This window comes from Microplitis mediator, chromosome 3 (genome assembly GCF_029852145.1).
Source record: "Microplitis mediator isolate UGA2020A chromosome 3, iyMicMedi2.1, whole genome shotgun sequence".
Lineage (NCBI taxonomy): Eukaryota > Metazoa > Arthropoda > Insecta > Hymenoptera > Braconidae > Microplitis > Microplitis mediator.
In genome coordinates this window covers 25,149,981-25,169,764 of record NC_079971.1, presented here as the reverse complement: position 1 = coordinate 25,169,764, position 19,784 = coordinate 25,149,981, and the positions used below count along the sequence as shown (strand labels likewise).

At 28.1% G+C, this 19,784-nt stretch overlaps 5 protein-coding genes across 6 annotated transcripts; 2 read left to right on the top strand and 3 right to left on the bottom strand.

Moving 5' to 3' along the window:
- Positions 1 to 20: 20 nt before the first annotated feature.
- On the bottom strand, positions 21 to 2,031 carry LOC130664453 (transmembrane protein 177). Its single transcript, XM_057464359.1, has 2 exons — positions 1,738 to 2,031; positions 21 to 816 (listed from the first exon to the last, which is right to left on the bottom strand). Exons 1-2 carry the CDS (start codon positions 1,884 to 1,886, stop codon positions 24 to 26), a joined length of 942 nt encoding a protein of 313 aa, XP_057320342.1. The 5' UTR covers positions 1,887 to 2,031; the 3' UTR covers positions 21 to 23.
- A 339-nt stretch (positions 2,032 to 2,370) lies between these two features.
- On the top strand, positions 2,371 to 5,743 carry LOC130664455 (gamma-aminobutyric acid receptor-associated protein). Its single transcript, XM_057464361.1, has 3 exons — positions 2,371 to 2,698; positions 3,044 to 3,241; positions 5,109 to 5,743. The coding sequence occupies exons 1-3, from the start codon at positions 2,609 to 2,611 to the stop codon at positions 5,175 to 5,177; spliced, it is 357 nt and encodes a 118-aa protein (XP_057320344.1). The 5' UTR covers positions 2,371 to 2,608; the 3' UTR covers positions 5,178 to 5,743.
- A 1,191-nt stretch (positions 5,744 to 6,934) lies between these two features.
- LOC130664454 (golgin subfamily A member 4-like) lies at positions 6,935 to 7,608 on the bottom strand. Its single transcript, XM_057464360.1, has 2 exons — positions 7,264 to 7,608; positions 6,935 to 7,189 (listed from the first exon to the last, which is right to left on the bottom strand). The coding sequence occupies exons 1-2, from the start codon at positions 7,600 to 7,602 to the stop codon at positions 6,950 to 6,952; spliced, it is 579 nt and encodes a 192-aa protein (XP_057320343.1). The 5' UTR covers positions 7,603 to 7,608; the 3' UTR covers positions 6,935 to 6,949.
- Positions 7,609 to 8,081: 473 nt separating this feature from the next.
- On the top strand, positions 8,082 to 14,289 carry LOC130665286 (putative ammonium transporter 3). 2 transcript variants are annotated; one of them, XM_057465612.1, is made up of 4 exons: positions 8,082 to 8,569; positions 12,429 to 13,036; positions 13,703 to 13,968; positions 14,059 to 14,289. In XM_057465612.1, the coding sequence occupies exons 1-4, from the start codon at positions 8,151 to 8,153 to the stop codon at positions 14,287 to 14,289; spliced, it is 1,524 nt and encodes a 507-aa protein (XP_057321595.1). In that variant the 5' UTR covers positions 8,082 to 8,150. The 2 variants fall into 2 exon arrangements, with proteins under 2 accessions (XP_057321595.1, XP_057321594.1); XM_057465611.1 differs by having other exon boundaries at positions 8,084 to 8,569; positions 13,694 to 13,968.
- LOC130665288 (origin recognition complex subunit 4) lies at positions 14,025 to 18,338 on the bottom strand. The gene is made up of 3 exons (XM_057465613.1): positions 17,132 to 18,338; positions 15,861 to 16,010; positions 14,025 to 15,120 (listed from the first exon to the last, which is right to left on the bottom strand). The coding sequence occupies exons 1-3, from the start codon at positions 18,176 to 18,178 to the stop codon at positions 14,941 to 14,943; spliced, it is 1,377 nt and encodes a 458-aa protein (XP_057321596.1). The 5' UTR covers positions 18,179 to 18,338; the 3' UTR covers positions 14,025 to 14,940.
- Positions 18,339 to 19,784: the final 1,446 nt, after the last annotated feature.

Genomic DNA, 19,784 nt, shown 5'->3' with positions numbered 1-19,784 from the left:
TAAAAAAAAGAAATTAAATAAATCTAAAGATTCTCAACATTTGATTCAAGTTTTTTACAAAGGTCCTCAAAGAAATATTTTCTCTGAGTGTTCGGTATATGTTTCTCTCGGAAAAACGAGCTTTCATTGCCCTTGAGAGTGTAAACTTTGTTACCTTTATCACCGAGTAAACTTCTCAGGGCCATGTTACGTTGCAACGTTTTGCTGTAGAATTCCAGTCCACCCTTAACATAATTTTCGTTTAATTCAGAAAGTTTTTTATCGGAAACGTACTCGAAGTGTCGCGTCAGCACGTCTCTTTGCATGGCCCAGAGGCCCCAGTAGAAAGCGCCGATAACAGAGTACACAAAAAATCTTAGGGACCGAGGTTTTTTTAGCAGACCCAGGATCTCATTGGCCTTGAAAGTCGACGCGTAATAAGCAGCTGCTATTCCAGTGACTGCTATCGCTTCGGTGTAAATAAACTTATTGTCGGTCATAATTATTTCCCTGCCGATCGCGTACTTCTTAGCGTCATCTGAAAGGACCAATGACTCAAGAAGCTGCTTTGCGTCAGGACGGAACCATTCTACTGGCTCATTGTTGACAACGATGGCGTCCTTGTCTATTGATGATACGTTGTCGTATACAAAATTCGTTGGTATACCGATCATTGCTCCAAATCTGGACCTCAGACTCCCAGCATGCCAGGGCTCGTATCCGAAGACCATGAATGGACGCAGGATTGTTCTGTGGAACGGACTGACATCCAAATCATCCAGTACTTGGTTCCAAAGCTTCTGAAGGTGCGATGTCAGAGGTACTGGTTCATCTAATCTGTTTGGAAAATAAAATTTATGATCCTGGAGTGAAAAAACAATCAGAAACTTCTGGATATTTTTTTGTGTGAATTTACTAGACATCCGACTGTTATAATTTTGAAAATGAAGAAAATGTATATGGAATAAAAATATAAAAATACATATTTACAGAATTTAAAAATCAGTGTGCATTTTTTTTTATTGGATTTTTTAAATTGTGTAGTTTGTTTATTTATAATTTAAAATTTTTTTCATACCTTCTGCACTCACACTCATATTTTTTATCAAAAAATCAATAAAAAAAAAAAACTAAAAATATGCACATGTAGAAAATTCAAAAAACTACAGGTGCAATTTTTCAAAAATTTTTTTTTTTTGTAAGTGATCGGTTCTAAAAAAAATTCAAAAATAAAATATTCAAATTTTACTTAAAATTATATGATCCTGAAGTTAGCAGACATTTAAAAATTTTTGAATTTTCGTTTTGCAATAAATCAACTGCAAAAAAATAATATAAAAATATGCACATGTAGAAAATTTTTAAAACTACAGGTGCAATTTTTTCAAATATTTTTTTAAAAATTTTTTATCGTCTAAAAAAAAATCCAAAAATTATTAGACGTCTGCTAACTTCAGTATCATAAAATTATCTAGTGCGATTTAAAAATTTTAAAATTGTCAAGACTAGGATATTTAAAAATTTAAAATTATCAAGACTAGGATATTTAGAATTTTAAAATTGTCAAGACTAGGATATTTAAAATTTTAAAATTGTCAAGACTAGGATATTTAAAATTTTAAAATTATCAAGACTAGGATATTTAGAATTCAAAAATTATTAAGACTAGGATATTTAAAAATTTAAAATTATCAAGACTAGGATATTTAGAATTTAAAAATTATCACGACTAGGATATTCAAAAATTTATTAACTTACCTACGCATTGCTACTAATTTATAATAATGTTCTAATAAAATAGTATGTGGAAAAAATTGTGCAGAAAATAATCCACATGATACAACAACCGCAGCACCTTTAGCAAATTTACGGCCATTGGGTGAAAGAAACCAGGATGACGAACTCATTATTAATTCAATTAATTACCCGTCTTTTAATTTATCAAATCTTATATTTTTATTTTGCAAAACTTATATATATTTTGGTTTTCTTGATCTTTAACAATCAAGTAACATAACCATTTAATCCTATTTAAAATCCAAGACAGATGGCGCAATTCAAAGTTCCGCGGGAAATTTAAATTTCAAATTTTTTAAAATCCTCAGAATTTAAAAATCTGCAGTTAATTACTTTTATCAGTAATTATTATTATTTATAATTAATTTCGGTAATTAAAATAACAATTTACGTAAAAATATTATTTTAAAAAGACAACCAATGAATGCGCGAGTTTACCTCGGAGCCAATTGGAAACCCGTTTGAACAGAAGAGCCAATGGCGGGAGTTTTCTAACCGCAGTAGCCAATAAAAAAAAAATCTGATGTAAATTTCGACAGACCAATCGATGGAGTTTAATAAAAAAAAAAAGACAATTCATCCTCCATCTCTTTACCCCCAGCTGCAATTCGTCATTTCATTACAATTTCTTGCGCATTTACTCAGTACACAAAAACAAGTTAACTAAATTTAAACGTCACAATCATTTAAGTTTTATTTTTATCAATAAATAAATAATAATAAAAAAAAAGTTCATTAATAATTCGAATTTTTGAAATTAATTAACGTTAACAAAAGACGACGCGGATTTTTTGTTATTATTCAGGATAATTTAAATTTATTTTTCGTTATCATGAAATTTCAGTACAAAGAGGAACATCCCTTTGAAAAGAGAAAGGCTGAAGGTGAAAAAATTCGTAGGAAATATCCTGATCGTGTTCCAGTAAGTTCATTATTTACTAATTAATTAATTAATTAAATTATTTTTTGACATTTAAATGGCTGTCATTTTGCTCCAGTGTAAAAGTATAAAAAAAAGTATAAATATATATAATATGATTTAACAATTTTTGTATCCACACCTACATACTGATGACGACATACTTATATATATGTATATGTATATGTTTGTCATTACAAATACACTCAGGGTCTTATTTATTTTTTACGCACTTGTAATAAAGTTTATTGTCATTTAATTTATTGATTTTCTAAAAATACATTTTTTTTTTAATGACAGTTTGTAAAGTGTTTAGTTTTATTTTATTAATTTATTGATTTTTTTAAGGTGATTGTGGAAAAGGCACCAAAGGCTAAAATCAGTGACCTTGACAAGCAGAAATATTTAGTGCCGTCAGATTTGACTGTTGGTCAATTTTACTTTTTGATCCGCAAACGCATTCACTTACGTCCTGAAGATGCACTTTTTTTCTTTGTCAATAACATAATTCCACCCACCAGTGCTACAATGGGTTCACTTTATCAGGTAATTTATTACTGTCACTTTTTTAAAATTATTTTAAAAATTGCGCCTTTTTTTATTTTCTACATGCACACAGACGTCTAATAATTTTTGAATTTTTTTTTAAACAACAAACTGTAAAAAAAAAAATATGTGAAAAAATTGCACCTGTAGTTTTTTAAATTTTTTACATGTGCATATTTTAAGGTTTTTTTTTTCTTCAAATTTAATTGTTCAAAAAAAGAAATTCAAAAATTTTTAATTGTCTGCCGACTTCAGGATCGTAGTTAGCAGACGTCTAATAATTTTTGAATTTTTTTTTTACACGACAAACTAAAGAAAAAAATATTTGAAAAAAATGCACCTGTAGTTTTTTAAATTTTCTACATGTGCATATTTTTAGTTTTTTTTTTTTAACAAATTAATGATGAGAAAAAAAAACAACATGTGCGCATGGAAAAAAATTTATTGTTTTTAAAAAAATGAAAAATTATTAGACGTCAGTTGACTTCAGTATCATTTTTTTTTAATTTTATTTTTATCTTCACGCATATTTTTTTATTTTCACCAGATAAATATTTAATTATTCATTAATAGCAAATTAAAATGACGATATTTATATAATAAACAGATTTTTATCAGGGTTGTAATTGTTATTTATTGATTGTCTGATTATAAATATTTATATTATTGTTTCATATATTTTTAAGATAAAGAAAATTTTTGGATTTTTATTTTCAAAATTTTTAAACAAATTGATTATAATAAATATTTACTAGGTCTGCGAAAAATAACTTAATAATTTTTTGACAATTTTGTAGATTTAAAAATTTTTTTGAAAATTTAAACTCAATATTTTTGACAGCGCAATCGCATTTTTAAATATGATCTCAAAGTTAGCAGACAATTTACAATTTTTGGATTTTCCTTTCAACAAATCAATTGCTAATAAAAAAAAACTAAAAAAATGCACATGTAGAAAATTAAAAAATCTATAGGTGCAATTTTTCAAAATATTTTTTTTTTTTTACAATTGATAATTTTTTTAAAAATTCAAAACTTCAGTACCATTTTTTAAATGTCTAAATTCTTTTTACAATCACCCATGATATTTTCGAGTTCCTCGAGTTCAAATTTTTTTTTTTTTTTTATATAAAAAAAGTCGATAAATTTTTCTTTCAAATTTATTTTCAATGATTAATTAAAATGATAAATTTTTAGATTTAAAACTTAAAATTTGAATGAAAAAATTCATTGTCTAGAGTAAATTTAATTTTACTGTTAAATAAAAATATATATACAAAATTATAAATATATGCATTAAATTGTTACAGTAAAATAGCCTTGGAAAAAATTCTGAAAATCAAATTTTCGTGTCTATTTTTAAATCTAAGTCCCCTAAAAAAATTACCAGTCTCTAAATAACTATAATATATGACTCTTATTTACTGACATACATATTTATCAAAATTTTTAATATAAACTGAGCTTTAGAAATTTATCAAGTTCATGACCGAGCCACCAAAATAAATTCAAGTAAAAAATTTTTACAATCACATTTTCTATGCTCATAAATTTCCAATACTCAGCTGCAATATTTTCATATTTTTATTTTAAATGAACACTGAAAAAAATATGTCAGCAAATCCTCGCATAAGTTTCCACCTCCGTGATCTAGTTACCCAATATTTTATTTTTCGACCTCAAAAAATATTTAAATATAAAAAAAAATTTAATCCGCATTATTTTTACTTACAATCAGATCTAAAAATATTTTACGAAAAATTATTTTTTTTTACGCGGTCTCTCCCCGATTTTATTATCAAATATTCAAATTTAAGCTGACATTTAAATATTTGAATAATTTATTCTTCATTTTTTTTTTTAACAGGAACATCATGAAGAGGATTGCTTTCTTTACATAGCATACAGCGACGAGAACGTCTACGGAAATCATTAAAAAAATATATATAATTATATATTACACTTAACTATATTACAATTAAATGTTCACTGGGAATTTATTTCTCAATAGGATTTCACAGGTAAATAAAATGAAAAGAAAAAAAATTCTACTAAAAAAAAAATGAACATTTTAAAAATAAAAAAAAAAATACTGCGTAAAGTTATCATTCCTCGTGGATGTTCAAGCAAAACTTATAATTTTTTATTCATCTCTTACTCTTCTTTTTAATTAGCGATGAGTAAAAATAAATTCCAATATTAGCAAATTGTTCTTCATGTTTTGAAAGCCTAATGGATTTTATTTAATTCATGAAACTTTAAATCATTGGTGTTTTTATTTTTATTTTCTTTCTTCAATAAATTATTGAATTAATCAGTAGCTTGCCTTTGTGTGTATTCACGGATATTTAAATAATTTCTAGCGAAAAAGGTTCGGGAATTATTTATTCTACTAAATTATGTTAATTAGTAGACTAATGTGTATTAATAATAAATATAATTATATTATTAAGATGTGCAAAAATAAAATTTACGTCAATAAAATTTAATCATTCATTGTTTTATTATTGTAGTTATTGATTTTTTTTTACTACGTTAGTTTTTTTTAATTAGATGCAGATCAATGACTTTGTTGGTCTTGCGAGCCGAACTTTCTTCAAGTGATTTTATTTTTTCATGATTTGAATTGTGTGCAGACTCGAAATCACGCTCGAGGGTAAATCTATCCTGTTCTAATTCGCCAATTTTATCTTTACTGCGTTTTAGAGTTTCTTTATACCAGTGATGGGCATACTTAAGTACATTTATATTTTAAGTACTAATTAAGTAATAAATACTTTGATATATAATAATTTTTTTTTGTAGAGTAAAAATATGCAAGTAATTAGTATTTTTAACAAGTACTAAATACGACATACCGAAGTACTTAGTATTTTATTTATTATCTAATTACAAATACTTTTAATTTTTCCTAGTACTAAATACAATAGTATTTAGTATTTTATTTTTAAACTAAATAAGAATACTTTTGTACTCATAGAACGGTTCAAGTACTAAGTACATTTGTACTGAGATTAAAAGTTGCATTTAAGTACTAGATCATTGGTATTTCTAACAAAAAATAATTAAAAACTCCCAGAGTATTTTTTAGATTGACTATAGAAGTTGAGCCAATAATAAATTAAAACGATTAAACCTTTTAACTCTACAAGAACTTTTTATTTTAAATTTTATGTCAATAGAAAAAAGTTTTTTTTTTTTTTAAGAACCCGTAAAAAAATGATGTTAGAAAATTTAATTTAATCATTTTTGCTCGGGTATATAAAAATGATTGATTAGATTACTGGTTGAAGCTGAAACATAAACTGTACGCGTGCACTTATTTGAACTAAACAGTATAAATTTGACAATAATATATTAATATCATCTAATGAATAAATTTGACTATTAAAATCTTAGGAGTGCAATAGTATATTCAAAAATGATAATTTTAAGTCTCAATCGTCGTATGTAAAGTTCTGGTAGTGATAGAATAAGTATTCAAAATTTTTTTTTAATAGATACTGTGACAATTATAAGTTGTAATTACAATTATGCTTAGTACTTATATCAAATTTAAGTAAAAAGTACTACAACAAGTACAATGTATTTAGTATAGATAAATCGTAAAAAATACTATTTAGTACTTTGTCTGTTTCTGAGGATAAGTATTTTTTAGACACGTACCAATAATTCATTTGGGTTTCAAGTCAAATTTTACTTAAATACTCAGTATTTATTAAATCCTATTTTGCCCATCCCTGCTTTATACTTGGCAACCAGGGCTTCAAATTTGTCTAACTTATTTTTTAATGAACTGTTTTCGGTAAATAATTGCTGGTGCTGTTGTTTAAGTGATTCTACTTCACTTTCATTCGTTGAATTGGACTCGTCGTTATCTTTATCTGTTGTTTCACTTTCTAGCTGCAGTAAATCCATTTTGTTTCCATTAGCTTGCAGTAATTTTATCTGAAATAAATTAATTGATGATGAGTAAATGAATAAACGAAACTAATAATCAATAAATATATAAATAAATTTACTTTAGTATTAAGAGTATCGATAATGTGATCTTTTTCCTCCATATCATTTCTTAGAGCGTCTTCAAGATGTGCTTTGGCTTGTTGCTCCAATAGACACTGCTCTTTTAAATTCCCAATGCGTCTCAATGCTTTATTTTGCGTGTCAACTAACAATGTTTCTAATTTAACTTTTATTCTCTCCATTTCACGGTAATGATTTACTAACTCAGTGAATCTCCCACGATATTTATGATACTTTTTTTGTGATTTACGGTAAGCTGAATAAATATCATCTTTTGTCAGTTCATCATATTGATGATTTGTTATGCAATCGTCAGCTTCACTTGCTGATTGATCCATATCTGACTGCAATAAAAATAATAATTAATATTTACAAGACTGTCATTTAGCAGAAAAATTTTTTATGCTCCGTTCAAAATCTTTCGATACTTTAAAAATAAAAAGACTTATCTACAATTTTAAAATCTCTGGATTTAATAACTGTCATTTAAAATACCGTTCATTTTTTTAAATTTATCGCTATTTTTTATAAGAAATTTTTCCATCAGTCTCCGGAAATTCTACGCGGGTATCAGACTATTCCTAAAAAATTACATTCTGCTGCAAAAGTCCAGAATTGTAACCCAGCATCGATTATTCTCTTTGAAACAGATTTATAAAAATACTCGCATGCACTAAGGAAGAGTATTATCAATAATTCTATTTGTCATTTACTTAAGTACTTCATATATTATCGTGCCTCCGCCTATTTAACAATCAAATATTAAGCAAAATTTATGTTTTGTTTATCCGGTTGAATTAAAACCGTAAACAAACGCTGGCTTGCTCGCTCGCTACTCGTTCGTTCCTAGTAATCGTGTAATATAATATCTACTAAGTGCAGTACAATGGATTATACGAGTCTTAATGACACTGATAATTTAAATGAATCGATTTATATCAGCTCGCCTTTCAATATCGGCAAGGAAGACAGCACGTGGATCGTGACAAATTCCTTTATTATATTTACCATGCAAACGGGATTCGGAATGCTGGAGTCTGGATGCGTTTCTTTGAAGAACGAAGTGAATATCATGATGAAAAACGTCGTTGATATTTCTCTTGGTGGCCTGACTTATTGGATATTCGGTTTCGCGATGAGCTTTGGATATCGGCCGCCTACTAATCAGTTTATTGGCACCAGCGGATTTTTCATTGATCCCACGGTCGATGATGAACTTATGGGTCCTATTTGTGCGGCTTTCATATTTCAGCTGAGCTTCGCTACCACTTCTACGACAATTGTCAGTGGAGCCATGGCTGAAAGGTAATTTTTTTTATCATAAAATACTTTTTCGTTAAACCGCTTAGGTTTTATTCTTGCACGACTTATGATGCGAAGCATTAGATTGTGCTTTACGATCGAAAAATTTTTTTTGACCTCCCTGATTAAACAACTGAATTCTACCGAATTAAAAATTTTAATTCTGTTATATTCTGTCGAATTCTGCAAAACAGAATTCAACTGAATTGAAAATTTGAATTTGAATTAAACAGAATAAAACCGATTTAAAAATTTCAAATTCGTTTTAATTCAGTTTAATTCGGATTCGGAACCAGAAATTGGAGAATTATTTTCGAATTAATCAGAATTAAACCGAATAGAATTATTTAAATTCGTTTTAATTTGGACAAATTTGGGTTTTCCTGCCGAATTAGACAGAATTCATTTTTAAGTTAGGTACCGAATTAACAGAATTTATCTGAATTAAATAGAATTAAAAATTTAATTCGATCGAATTCAGTTGTCTAATCAGGGCTCACTTCGGCAACTAGTTCAATTATTATACCCTTGTTAGTTCACGGAATTAAGATGTTTTGCATACTAATTTGAAGATAATTTAATGGAGATTAATTCCATACTTTTCAAAAATTTATTTAGTTCAATAAAAACGGAAAAAACATCAAAATAGTTTAAAAAAATTTCCTGTCCATCAAGTATATGAATCCCGTATACATTGTAACTTGTGAAAAAATGCAGTAATTGAATCAAATTTTTTTTTTTTTAATTTTTTGAAAGAATTGGAGGTCTCCTATTGCAAATGGCTAGGTAACTCAGTGTCGTTTAATTACAATTAATAAAAGAATGAAAAAGGATGTATACCTATACATATATATTAGACTGGGCCAAAAAAATCGACTATTTTTTTTTTTTTACGATACTGTGTAAATATTATTTGGGATGACAAAAAAAAATTATTGTGAAAATTTGAGCCCTTAATTTTGATATTAAGAGGTGTATCATCGCAAATTTCGATTTTTTTTAAATGAGCGGGTTTTTGTCTCATAACTCTCAATCCATCGAGATAAACGAAATCGACTCAGATACATTTTTTGAAGGAAATTTGATGCTCTACAAAAAAGAATAGATTAATTTTTTCGTCAGATGAACCGTTTCCTTATAATCATGCTTTGAACGTTGGTATGATTTTAAAATTTGATTGTTCAACTTTGGAATTTTGTAATTCATGTAAAAATAAGTTTCTGGAAAAAGACAATAAATATTCTTGAAGGAAATTGAATGCTCTACAAAAAAGGTCTCTTAATAATTTTCGCTAAATTCACTCCTTCAAAAGTTATTCAAGGTTGAAGTTATGTAAAACGACTTCAATAATCTTGAATAACTTTTGAAGGAATGAATTTAGCGAAAATTGTTAAGAGACCTTTTTTGTAGAGCATTCAATTTCCTTCAAGAATATTTATTGTCTTTTTCCAGAAACTTATTTTTACATGAATTACAAAATTCCAAAGTTGAACAATCAAATTTTAAAATCATACCAACGTTCAAAGCATGATTATAAGGAAACGGTTCATCTGACGAAAAATTTTAATCTATTCTTTTTTGTAGAGCATCAAATTTCCTTCAAAAAATGTATCTGAGTCGATTTCGTTTATCTCGATGGATTGAGAGTTATGAGACAAAAACCCGCTCATTTAAAAAAAATCAAAAATTCCGATGATACACCTCTTAATATCAACATTAAGGGCTCAAATTTTCACAATAATTTTTTTTTGTCATCCCAAATAATATTTCCACAGTATCGTTAAGAAAAAAAAATAGTCGATTTTTTTGGCCCAGTCTAATATATATATATCTATGTAAAATTAACATGGATGGTGATATATCTATACATTATGAGTCGTGCAGTTTGGATTTTCCAAATTTAATTAAAAATCATTTGACAGTAAAAAAATATTTTTAAATTTGACGCGCGTAGTACATGAGTGTGAATGTTGCAAACATCAGACAAATTTAAAATTACAAATAAATAGAGTAAATAATTAAAAAGATAATATTTAGAAAAATGCCCTTGTTAATTTCAAAATTTTTTGAATGTCCATTTTTAATTTGGTTCATTATTTACTCTATTTATTAATAATTTAAAATTTATCTGATGTCTGCTACGTTCACACTCTTGTATCCAGACTTGTATGGCTGGGTCTCTTGCCTTACATTAAATAAAAAAAAAAGTTGTTTAAACCAAGAGAAAAATTTATTTGGAGAAAAAATATATATGTAGGAGGGAAATCACCTGTGTTAGGCAACAGCAGCGGGAGTAGTTCGGTGCTCGCCACGAGATGGCGTCCCACCGCTTGTGTGTCCCTAGTACGAAATTTATTTCAGAATTGTTAAATCCAGCTTGAATGTAATTCTGATGGGTGTAAATGATCTTGATTTTTCTAGATATTTATCCTACAAAATTAATTCTATCTAAATATATTATTAAAATTTTATTATTAAAATTTTACTATCTACGTCCAATAGTCTGTCGAGAACTGGATAATAATTTATTATCGTATTATATATAGTAGTATTTATTAAATATAATTCCTAAAAAAAGGGATTTAATTTTGAAGGTGAATAAGGACATTCTCAAATTCACTTTATATTATTTATGAATTTTTCTTTAAATTATTATTTTTAAATGCGATGGTAGCGTTTTTTTACTCTTCTTTGATTTTTATACAAAGCGATTAAAACGCTTTTTGATCCTCCCATTACCACTCGTGAACTCTCCATGACTCAATTTACGTATCTGTTGAGTCATTAAATTGCCCAGACCTCGTAAGAGGTCTGGACTCCAATCAAGCGTTTTGTAAATTCTGGCCGAATTTGAAATGTTATCCAATAGAACATGCCTTTTCTTAATATTATAGGATATTTTCTTCTTAAGTTCACGCTTTTGAGTTCACGTTCAAAGTTCGGATTGTCACTTTCTGTACAATTCTTCAAATGTCTCAATTCATAGTCGAAAATTAGATTCATTTTTACTTAATATAAAGTTTAATAGTTTACTACTATCTCGGTAGTCTGTCGAGAACTGGATAATATTTTATTATCGCATTATATATACTAGTATTTATTAAATATAATTCCTAGAAAAAGGAATTTAATTTTAATGGTGAATAAGAGCATTCTCAGATAATACCCCCCACTCTTTAAGGATAGGCAATGATCTTGAACAGTCGCGGGGAAGTAGATTTTTTAAAAATCTTCATGTCAATTTTATTTTACACTTGGATTTAAATTGCGGCGAAAGGATTGGAGATACGATAAAAATGTACGAATACAATTTTGTAGAAAATTTATTTTTCTTCAAAACAGGAACGTTTAGATTTTTTCGTAAATTCAATAGTTGACTTGCAATTTTAATTTTATGTGAGATGTCAATGATTTTTTTCATTCCTGTACAGAAATTCTCTTTTATTGATCTTATAATTAAAATTGTGGTTAAAATATTAAAGATACGGCAAAAATGTATCAATACAAATTTGTAGAAAATTAAATTTTCTATAAAAAAGGTCTGATTACATTGTTACGTAAATTGAATAGTTTACTCGCAATTTAAATTTAAAGTAAAACGTCAAAGTTTTTTTTTCCTCCGTTATCAAAAATTTATTTGTCTCAACTTTGTTTTCAAAATTCCAAGTTAAATATAAAAAATATGACAAAAATACACGAATACAAATTTATAGAAATTTAAATTCTCTACAAAAAAGGTATCTTTGAATTTTTTCATAAACTCAATAGTTTAAACAAAGTTTGAATTTTAAACCCATCTCAAGAATTATTACTTTTTAAAATTTTCAACTTCCCGCTTTTTTGAAAATTTCTTTTTTTGCAGATGTAATTTCAAAGCTTACTGTCTATTTTCTTTTTTAAATACCATCGTGTATTGTATACCAGCGGGGTGGGTATGGGGTGACCACGGATTTTTAAAAAAACTTGGAGTAGTTGACATCGCGGGTTCAGGTCCAGTTCATTTGGTCGGCGGGACTTCAGCTCTCGCTTGCGCAATAATGTTGGGACCTCGTCTCGGCCGCTACGATTACGGCCTAGACCCATTACCTCTAGGATCTCCAGTAAACGCAATCCTTGGACTGTTCGTACTCTGGTGGGGCTGGTTGGCATTCAACAGCGGAAGTACTTACGGGGTTACCGATGATAAATGGAAGTACGCAGCACGTGCTGCTGTTTCAACGGTGATGGCCAGTATGGGTGGTGGGATAGTTGGTCTAATTTTCAGCTTGACCAGTTCTCGGGGCATAGATATTCTCAGTCAAATAAATGGAATTCTCGGAGCACTTGTTGCCATCACAGGAGGATGTTTTCTGTACAGAGCATGGGAAGCAATTATTATTGGGAGTATCGGCGGTTTTATTACATGTTTTACTATGCCTCTGTTTGATAAAATGAGAATCGATGATCCTGTTGGTGCTTCAGCTACTCACGGTTGGTTTTAATAATTTTTATGAATAATTATTTTTAAAAAACGCATTTTTTAGTATTTTCATCTGATGAAAATTTTTTACAACAAAATGATTGTGATTTCTTGAAAGCTGACGAAATTCCGCGTAAAATGAGTACCCACATCGATATGTTTCAACAAACTCTTTATTATATATGTTACATACATATTCATAATATATAAAATGGCTTTAATAATTTTTTTTTTAAATATATCGATGTGGGTACTCAAACTAACGGAAATTTTCTCACGAATTCAATAAAAATAATCATAATAATTAAAAAAAAAATCCAGACTTCTACAGCATAAATAGTCTGGTTGTTCATCTGATGAAAAATTTTTTACAACAAAATGGTTGTGATTTCTTGAAAGCTGACGAAATTCCGCGTAAAATGAGTACCCACATCGCTATGTTTCAACAAACTCTTTATTATATATGTTACACACATATTTATAATATATAAAATGGCTTAAATAATTTTTTTTTAAATATATCGATGTGAGTACTCAAACTAACGGAAATTTTCTCACGAATTCAATAAAAATAATCATAATAATTAAAAAAAAAAATCCTAAGACCGACAGCACAAATAGTCTCATTGTCACTTAGTACCGACGTTTATCAGCTTTAATTTTTTTAGGAGTTACAGGTATGTGGGGAGTCCTTGCAATAGGTCTATTTGCTGATAATCCATGGCCACTGAACACCACCAGCGGTAGAAGCGGGCTATTTAAAGGTGGCGGTTGGTATTTACTGGGAGTTCAAAGTTTAGCGGTTGCATGTCTAGCAACGTGGTCATTTTGTTCATCTCTTGTACTGCTGTGGATTGTTAATAAAATAATACCTCTGAGGATGACGATGCGAGAAGAATTGCTGGGTGCTGATTTAGTTGAACACAGAGTCAAGCATTCGAAGGTAAAATAGGAGAGTTTATTGTTATTGTGATTGTGGATAATAATTTAGTAAAGATGTTTTGTTTATTTAATTATTTATTTGTTAATATAGATTGGAGTGAGTAGAGCTATGTCAGCATTAAGACCTTTTACAGGCGACAAAAAATTAAATGATATTTTAGACATCGGTATTAATCCAGGACATGATTATTTTGTTAATAAATATCGTAAATCAAAGCGTGTTAATAATTTAATTAGAATGATGAGTAAAAAAAAATCTATTAAATCACCATTACCAATTAATCAAACACCAGTCATTAATACTCTGGCTTGGGTTAATTAATTAATTAATTATAAGGGCTGTCAATATCAAGTACTTTTTAATTTTAACTGAACTAAAATTCAAATTCTGTCTAAACTATTGGACTTACGTTAAAATTTATGAAGACCTTTTTTGTAGAGAATTAAATTTCCTACAAAAAAGGTATCAATCATTTTTGTGATATCTCTGATAGTTTGGGCAGAATTTAAATTTAAATAAAAAAAAGAACTAAAAATTCAAATAACAATTTTTTACGTGAAACTTAAAATTGAAATTTTGACGAAAATATCAAATTTACATAAAAATTCACAGATATATTTTTTGTAGAGAATTAAATTTCCTACAAATTCATAAGAGAGCAATTTTACGATATCTCTAATAGTTTGGCGACAATTAAAGCTTTAAGTAAAAATTTAAAATCAAGACTTTTCCCGCCATTATTTAAAAAAATATTTAATTGTAATAATAATTATAATTCATAATAAAATTCATGTAAAAGTACTTTAGATATAACGAATGCCCTATGAAGGTTTTTAAATCACCATTTAATATCCAAGGCGATTGAGATCAACATCGTCTTCGGTATAAAAATGTTTTTTTTTTAAATAAAAGTATAAATAATAAATAATAAATAATAAATACTAAATAATAAATTATTGTCTTATTTATAATTTATAACGAATTGTTGTAAGTAACCCATTGAGACACTTCGGTTGGTAGCCCAGGATAATTTTTAGCAGCTTCAATAATTTGTTGCGATGTGACAAGTAATTTAAAAAACTGATATTCTTTCTCCGATTTCAAATAATTGCTGATCCCGCTGCTATTAACTGGCGTCAATAATTGCAAATTCTAAAAAAATATATGTAGTACATTATATATAATTATTAAAAATTTACATATAGTAGACTGTGCCAAATAAAATCGATCCTTCGATTCAATTACAAAACCCGCGCTCGCTTAGATAACATTTCCCATTTAAATAACATGAGAATTTTTTTTTTAACTTTGAAATTTTGTCTCGTTAACGAGACAAAAGAATTCGATGGACGTTGGGAGGCTTTTGGGGCATCAGAGAAGTCTTCTGGAAAAATGCTGACACATACAAGTGAAGGAGAAAATTTTTTTCTTCAGGTACCGAGCCCTTGTTCTAGATTTTCTATGGGGTTTTTTAGACGGCGATCCTGAACATAAGTAAGATGTCCATTGGATGTTGGGGAAGCACGAAAACTGCGGAAGTTTTTTTTTTTTTTACTTTTCCAGCAAAACTTTCAGTCTTATCGCAATAAAATTCTTTTATTTAATAGTTTTTTTGATCTCACACTTAAAAAATTACCCGTTTTACAAATTAATCACCTGGAAAAAAACTGAACTCTCGTAAAAAATTAACTTCTGAAAAATTACATTTATCAAAAAATTATAGACTTTTTTTCTACAGCATTAAATTCTCTACAAAAAAAGTCTCGGTCACTTCAATTTATTGATCCGTTAAAAAAAAAAAATTTCCCACGTAATTAAAATAGAAAATATTCAAGCAAGCGCGCGTTTTGTAATTGAGTCGCCCAACTTGATACAATTAATAAATGAATTACCTTAATATGTTCAAATGCTTTCATGATAACTGGCCTCTGTACAGAATGAATCGACGACAATTGATTAGCAAATTTAACATAACGATTGAGTATCGCTTCAAAATTAAACGGCTCATCGTATATTTCTGTTTCATGTTTCATTGCGATTATCTACAAACAAAAAAAAATTAATAAATATTAATCAGTACCAGTGATGGGCATACTTAAGTACATTTGTATTTTAAGTACTAATTAAGTAATAAATACTTTGATATATAATAAGTTTTTTTTGTAGAGTAAAAATATGCAAGTAATTAGTATTTTGAACAAGTACTAAATACGACATACCGAAGTACTTAGTATTTTATTTATTATCTAATTACAAATACTTTTAATTTTTCCTAGTACTAAATACAATAGTATTTAGTATTTTATTTTTAAACTAAATGAGAATACTTTTGTACTCATAGAACGGTTCAAGTACTAAGTACATTTGTACTGAGATTAAAAGTTGCATTTAAGTACTAGATCATTGGTATTTCTAACAAAAAATAATTAAAAATTCCCAGAGTATTTTTTAGACTGACTATAGAAGTTGAGCCAATAATAAATTAAAACGATTAAACCTTTTAACTCTACAAGAACTTTTTATTTTAAATTTTATGTCAATAGAAAAAAGTTTTTTTTTTTTTTAAGAACCCGTAAAGAAATGATGTTATAAAATTTTATATAATCATTTTTGCTCGGGTATATAAAAATGATTGATTAGATTACTGGTTGAAGCTGAAATATAAACTGTACGCGTGCACTTATTTGAACTAAACAGTATAAATTTGACAATAATATATGAATATCATCTAATGAATAAATTTGACTATTAAAATCTTAGGAGTGCAATAGTATATTCAAAAATGATAATTTTAAGTCTCAATCGTCGCATGTAAAGTTCTGGTAGTGATAGAATAAGTATTAAAAAATTTTTTTTAATAGATACTGTGACAATTATAAGTTCTAATTACAATTATGCTTAGTACTTATATCAAATTTAAGTAAAAAGTACTACAACAAGTACAATGTATTTAGTATAGATAAATCGTAAAAAATACTAAGTTACAAACTATTTAGTACTTTGTCTGTTTCTGAGGATAAGTATTTTTTAGACACGTACCAATAATTAATTTGGGTTTCAAGTCAAATTTTACTTAAATACTCAGTATTTATTAAATCCTATTTTGCCCATCCCTGATCAGTACTAAATAATTAATAATAATAATAAATATATCAAAAATTACCAAACTAAATTCCAGTACAGAAAGACCCTGAAGCATAAGTAATTTGTCATCATGCATAAATACTTTGCTGGCTTCCACAATGTCATTGACCAAAATCTTGCAGTGCTGGTCATTCAGCCCCGAGACGATAACAAACAGCAAATTTTTCAGTAATCTTTCACCAACATCCAGCTGATAAATTCTCTGTAACAATTTCTTAATCACCGGATTAGCAACAAGACTGTCAATGTTTTTGTTCCAAATGGCTGCGAACTGTTTGTCGATATCGTGACCGCCATCATCATCAGCATCATCATCTGTCACACTGAGCAAATAGTAAAATAATTTGACAATATTGTCATTGGGTTCAGCCTGTGGATTTTCGCTGCCGGGAAAAATGAAAATCTGCCGATGAGAAAATCTGGACTTGACCCGTTTCTCCAGCAGCTCAATGACATCCAGCCGACACGTGATTCCCAGGACGCAGATTGGAGACTGTGCTGACTGCGCGATGTCAAATAAATTGTAGAGCAAAGTCTGGTTGTGGTGCTGGCAGAATAAATCGAACTCGTCGATCAAAAATATGCAGGGCTTGGATGTTTTTTTGTCCCCAGATTTCAGACACTCGAGCAAAAAATTTAAATTCTCAGCAAAAGTTCCAAATACTTTATCACCTACGGCGTTTTCTAACTGCATTTGTCTGGTGGCATCTCGCAGTGCCAACCTGTCATCAGTGTGAATTAATCCATTGAGATTGACAATCAATGCTGTTGATTTGAAACATTTTAGAGAACTTGACAGCTCATTTAAAACAGAATTTATCAGGGATGTCTTGCCAGAACCACGTGGCCCTATCAGTAATGCTGAGTTACTTTCACCCAATTCTACTGTCCGACGAATTAAATCATATATATGCTGCCTCTGTTTAGTGTAATACTCATTATTTATATAGTACTTGTCATTTGTATTCATTATTTTCTGCTTTAAATATTTTTTCGTACGCAAAATCATCGTACTTTCATTGATCACTTGATTTAATGCTATGTCGAGATTTTTTTTTCGGCTCATTTTCTGTCACTTTTATTTCAACTTTTTACTATTATTTTAATATTCAAACACTTGTGATAATTTTATAAATAATTTGGAGTAATTGGTAACTTTTTTTTTATTTTTTGTCAACGGGGTCGTTCTTTTCTGATGCTTGTTTACGCGGACATGACAGATGAGCAGAGCGCGAAATTCAAATTTGTGAGAGAGTTGTGTTGGGATGAATATAATTCATATAGATAAAATATATATTTACTTATTTATATACTTTATTTTTATGTTGCTTTGAATTTTCTATTCGCAAATTATTAGATTTGAAATTTTAATTTTTATTTATTAAAACCTCAATTTTTTTGTGTCAAATTTATTAAATAGTATATTAAAACTTTGATTAATTAATTTTACACTGAGAAAAAATTAGTCTTCGGATAATTAAATTAGTTTTGTTAAACTCTGTTAAACTAAAATTTATTTGGGACAACTAAACTATTTTATATTAGTGCCAACAAATCCAAATATTATTTTATTAAGTCTAATAAATATTACTTAGACACAAAAAAATATATTATTCATTTAGAATAAATATTAGGGTGATCCAAGAAATAACAAATTTTTTTTTTCTCCGAAACAGGTTCAAAAGTTTCATTTAGATGAAAAAAGACGCCTGTGAAAATTAGAGATCATAATATTAACATTAAGAGGTTCATCGCACTTTTCCATTTTCCATAAGAATAACATGGAAAAAATTTTTTTTACGTCTTCTGATTTTTATAAGTAGCTAACTTAATAGGATTAATTAGTAGACATTATTTTGTAGGGAATTGAATGCTCTACAAAAAAAGATTCTTATCATTTTTTGCGGAATCTATTTGTTCAAAAGTTATTTGAGGTTGAAGTCGAATTCATATTAAATTTTGAGATTTTCTTACTTTTCCGGCGAAACTATCAGACCTATTACAAAATACCACTGGACCTTTTTTGTAGATAATTTTATTTCCTAGAAGTTATTTCAAGTAAAGTTTTTTCGAATTCCGCATTGTTTTCTAGTTATTTTAATTTTAATGTCAAGCTCTTAAAATCGATCAGAAGACTATTTTTTTATGAGCATGACATTAAAATAAAAATAACTAGAAAACAATGCGGAATTCGAAAAAACTTTATTGAAAATAACTTCTAGGGAATAAAATTGTCTACAAAAAAGGTCTAATGATATTTTGTAATAGGTCTGATAGTTTCGCCGGAAAAGTAAGAAAATCTCAAAATTTAATATGAATTCGACTTCAACCTCAAATAACTTTTGAACAAATAGATTCCTCAAAAAATGATAAGAATCTTTTTTTGTAGAGCATTCAATTCCCTACAAAATTATGCCTACTAATTAATCCTATGACGCATCGTTAGCTACTTATAAAAATTAGAAGACGTAAAAAAAATTTTTCCCATGTTATTCTTATGGAAAATAGAAAAGTGCGATGAGGAACCTTTTGATGTTAATATTAAGAGCACCAAGTTTCACAGCCGTCTTTTTTTATCTAAATGAAACTTTTGAACCTGTTTCCGAGAAAAAAAAAATTTGTTATTTTTTGGATCACCCTAATAAATATATATATTTGTTCGAGGTTAATAA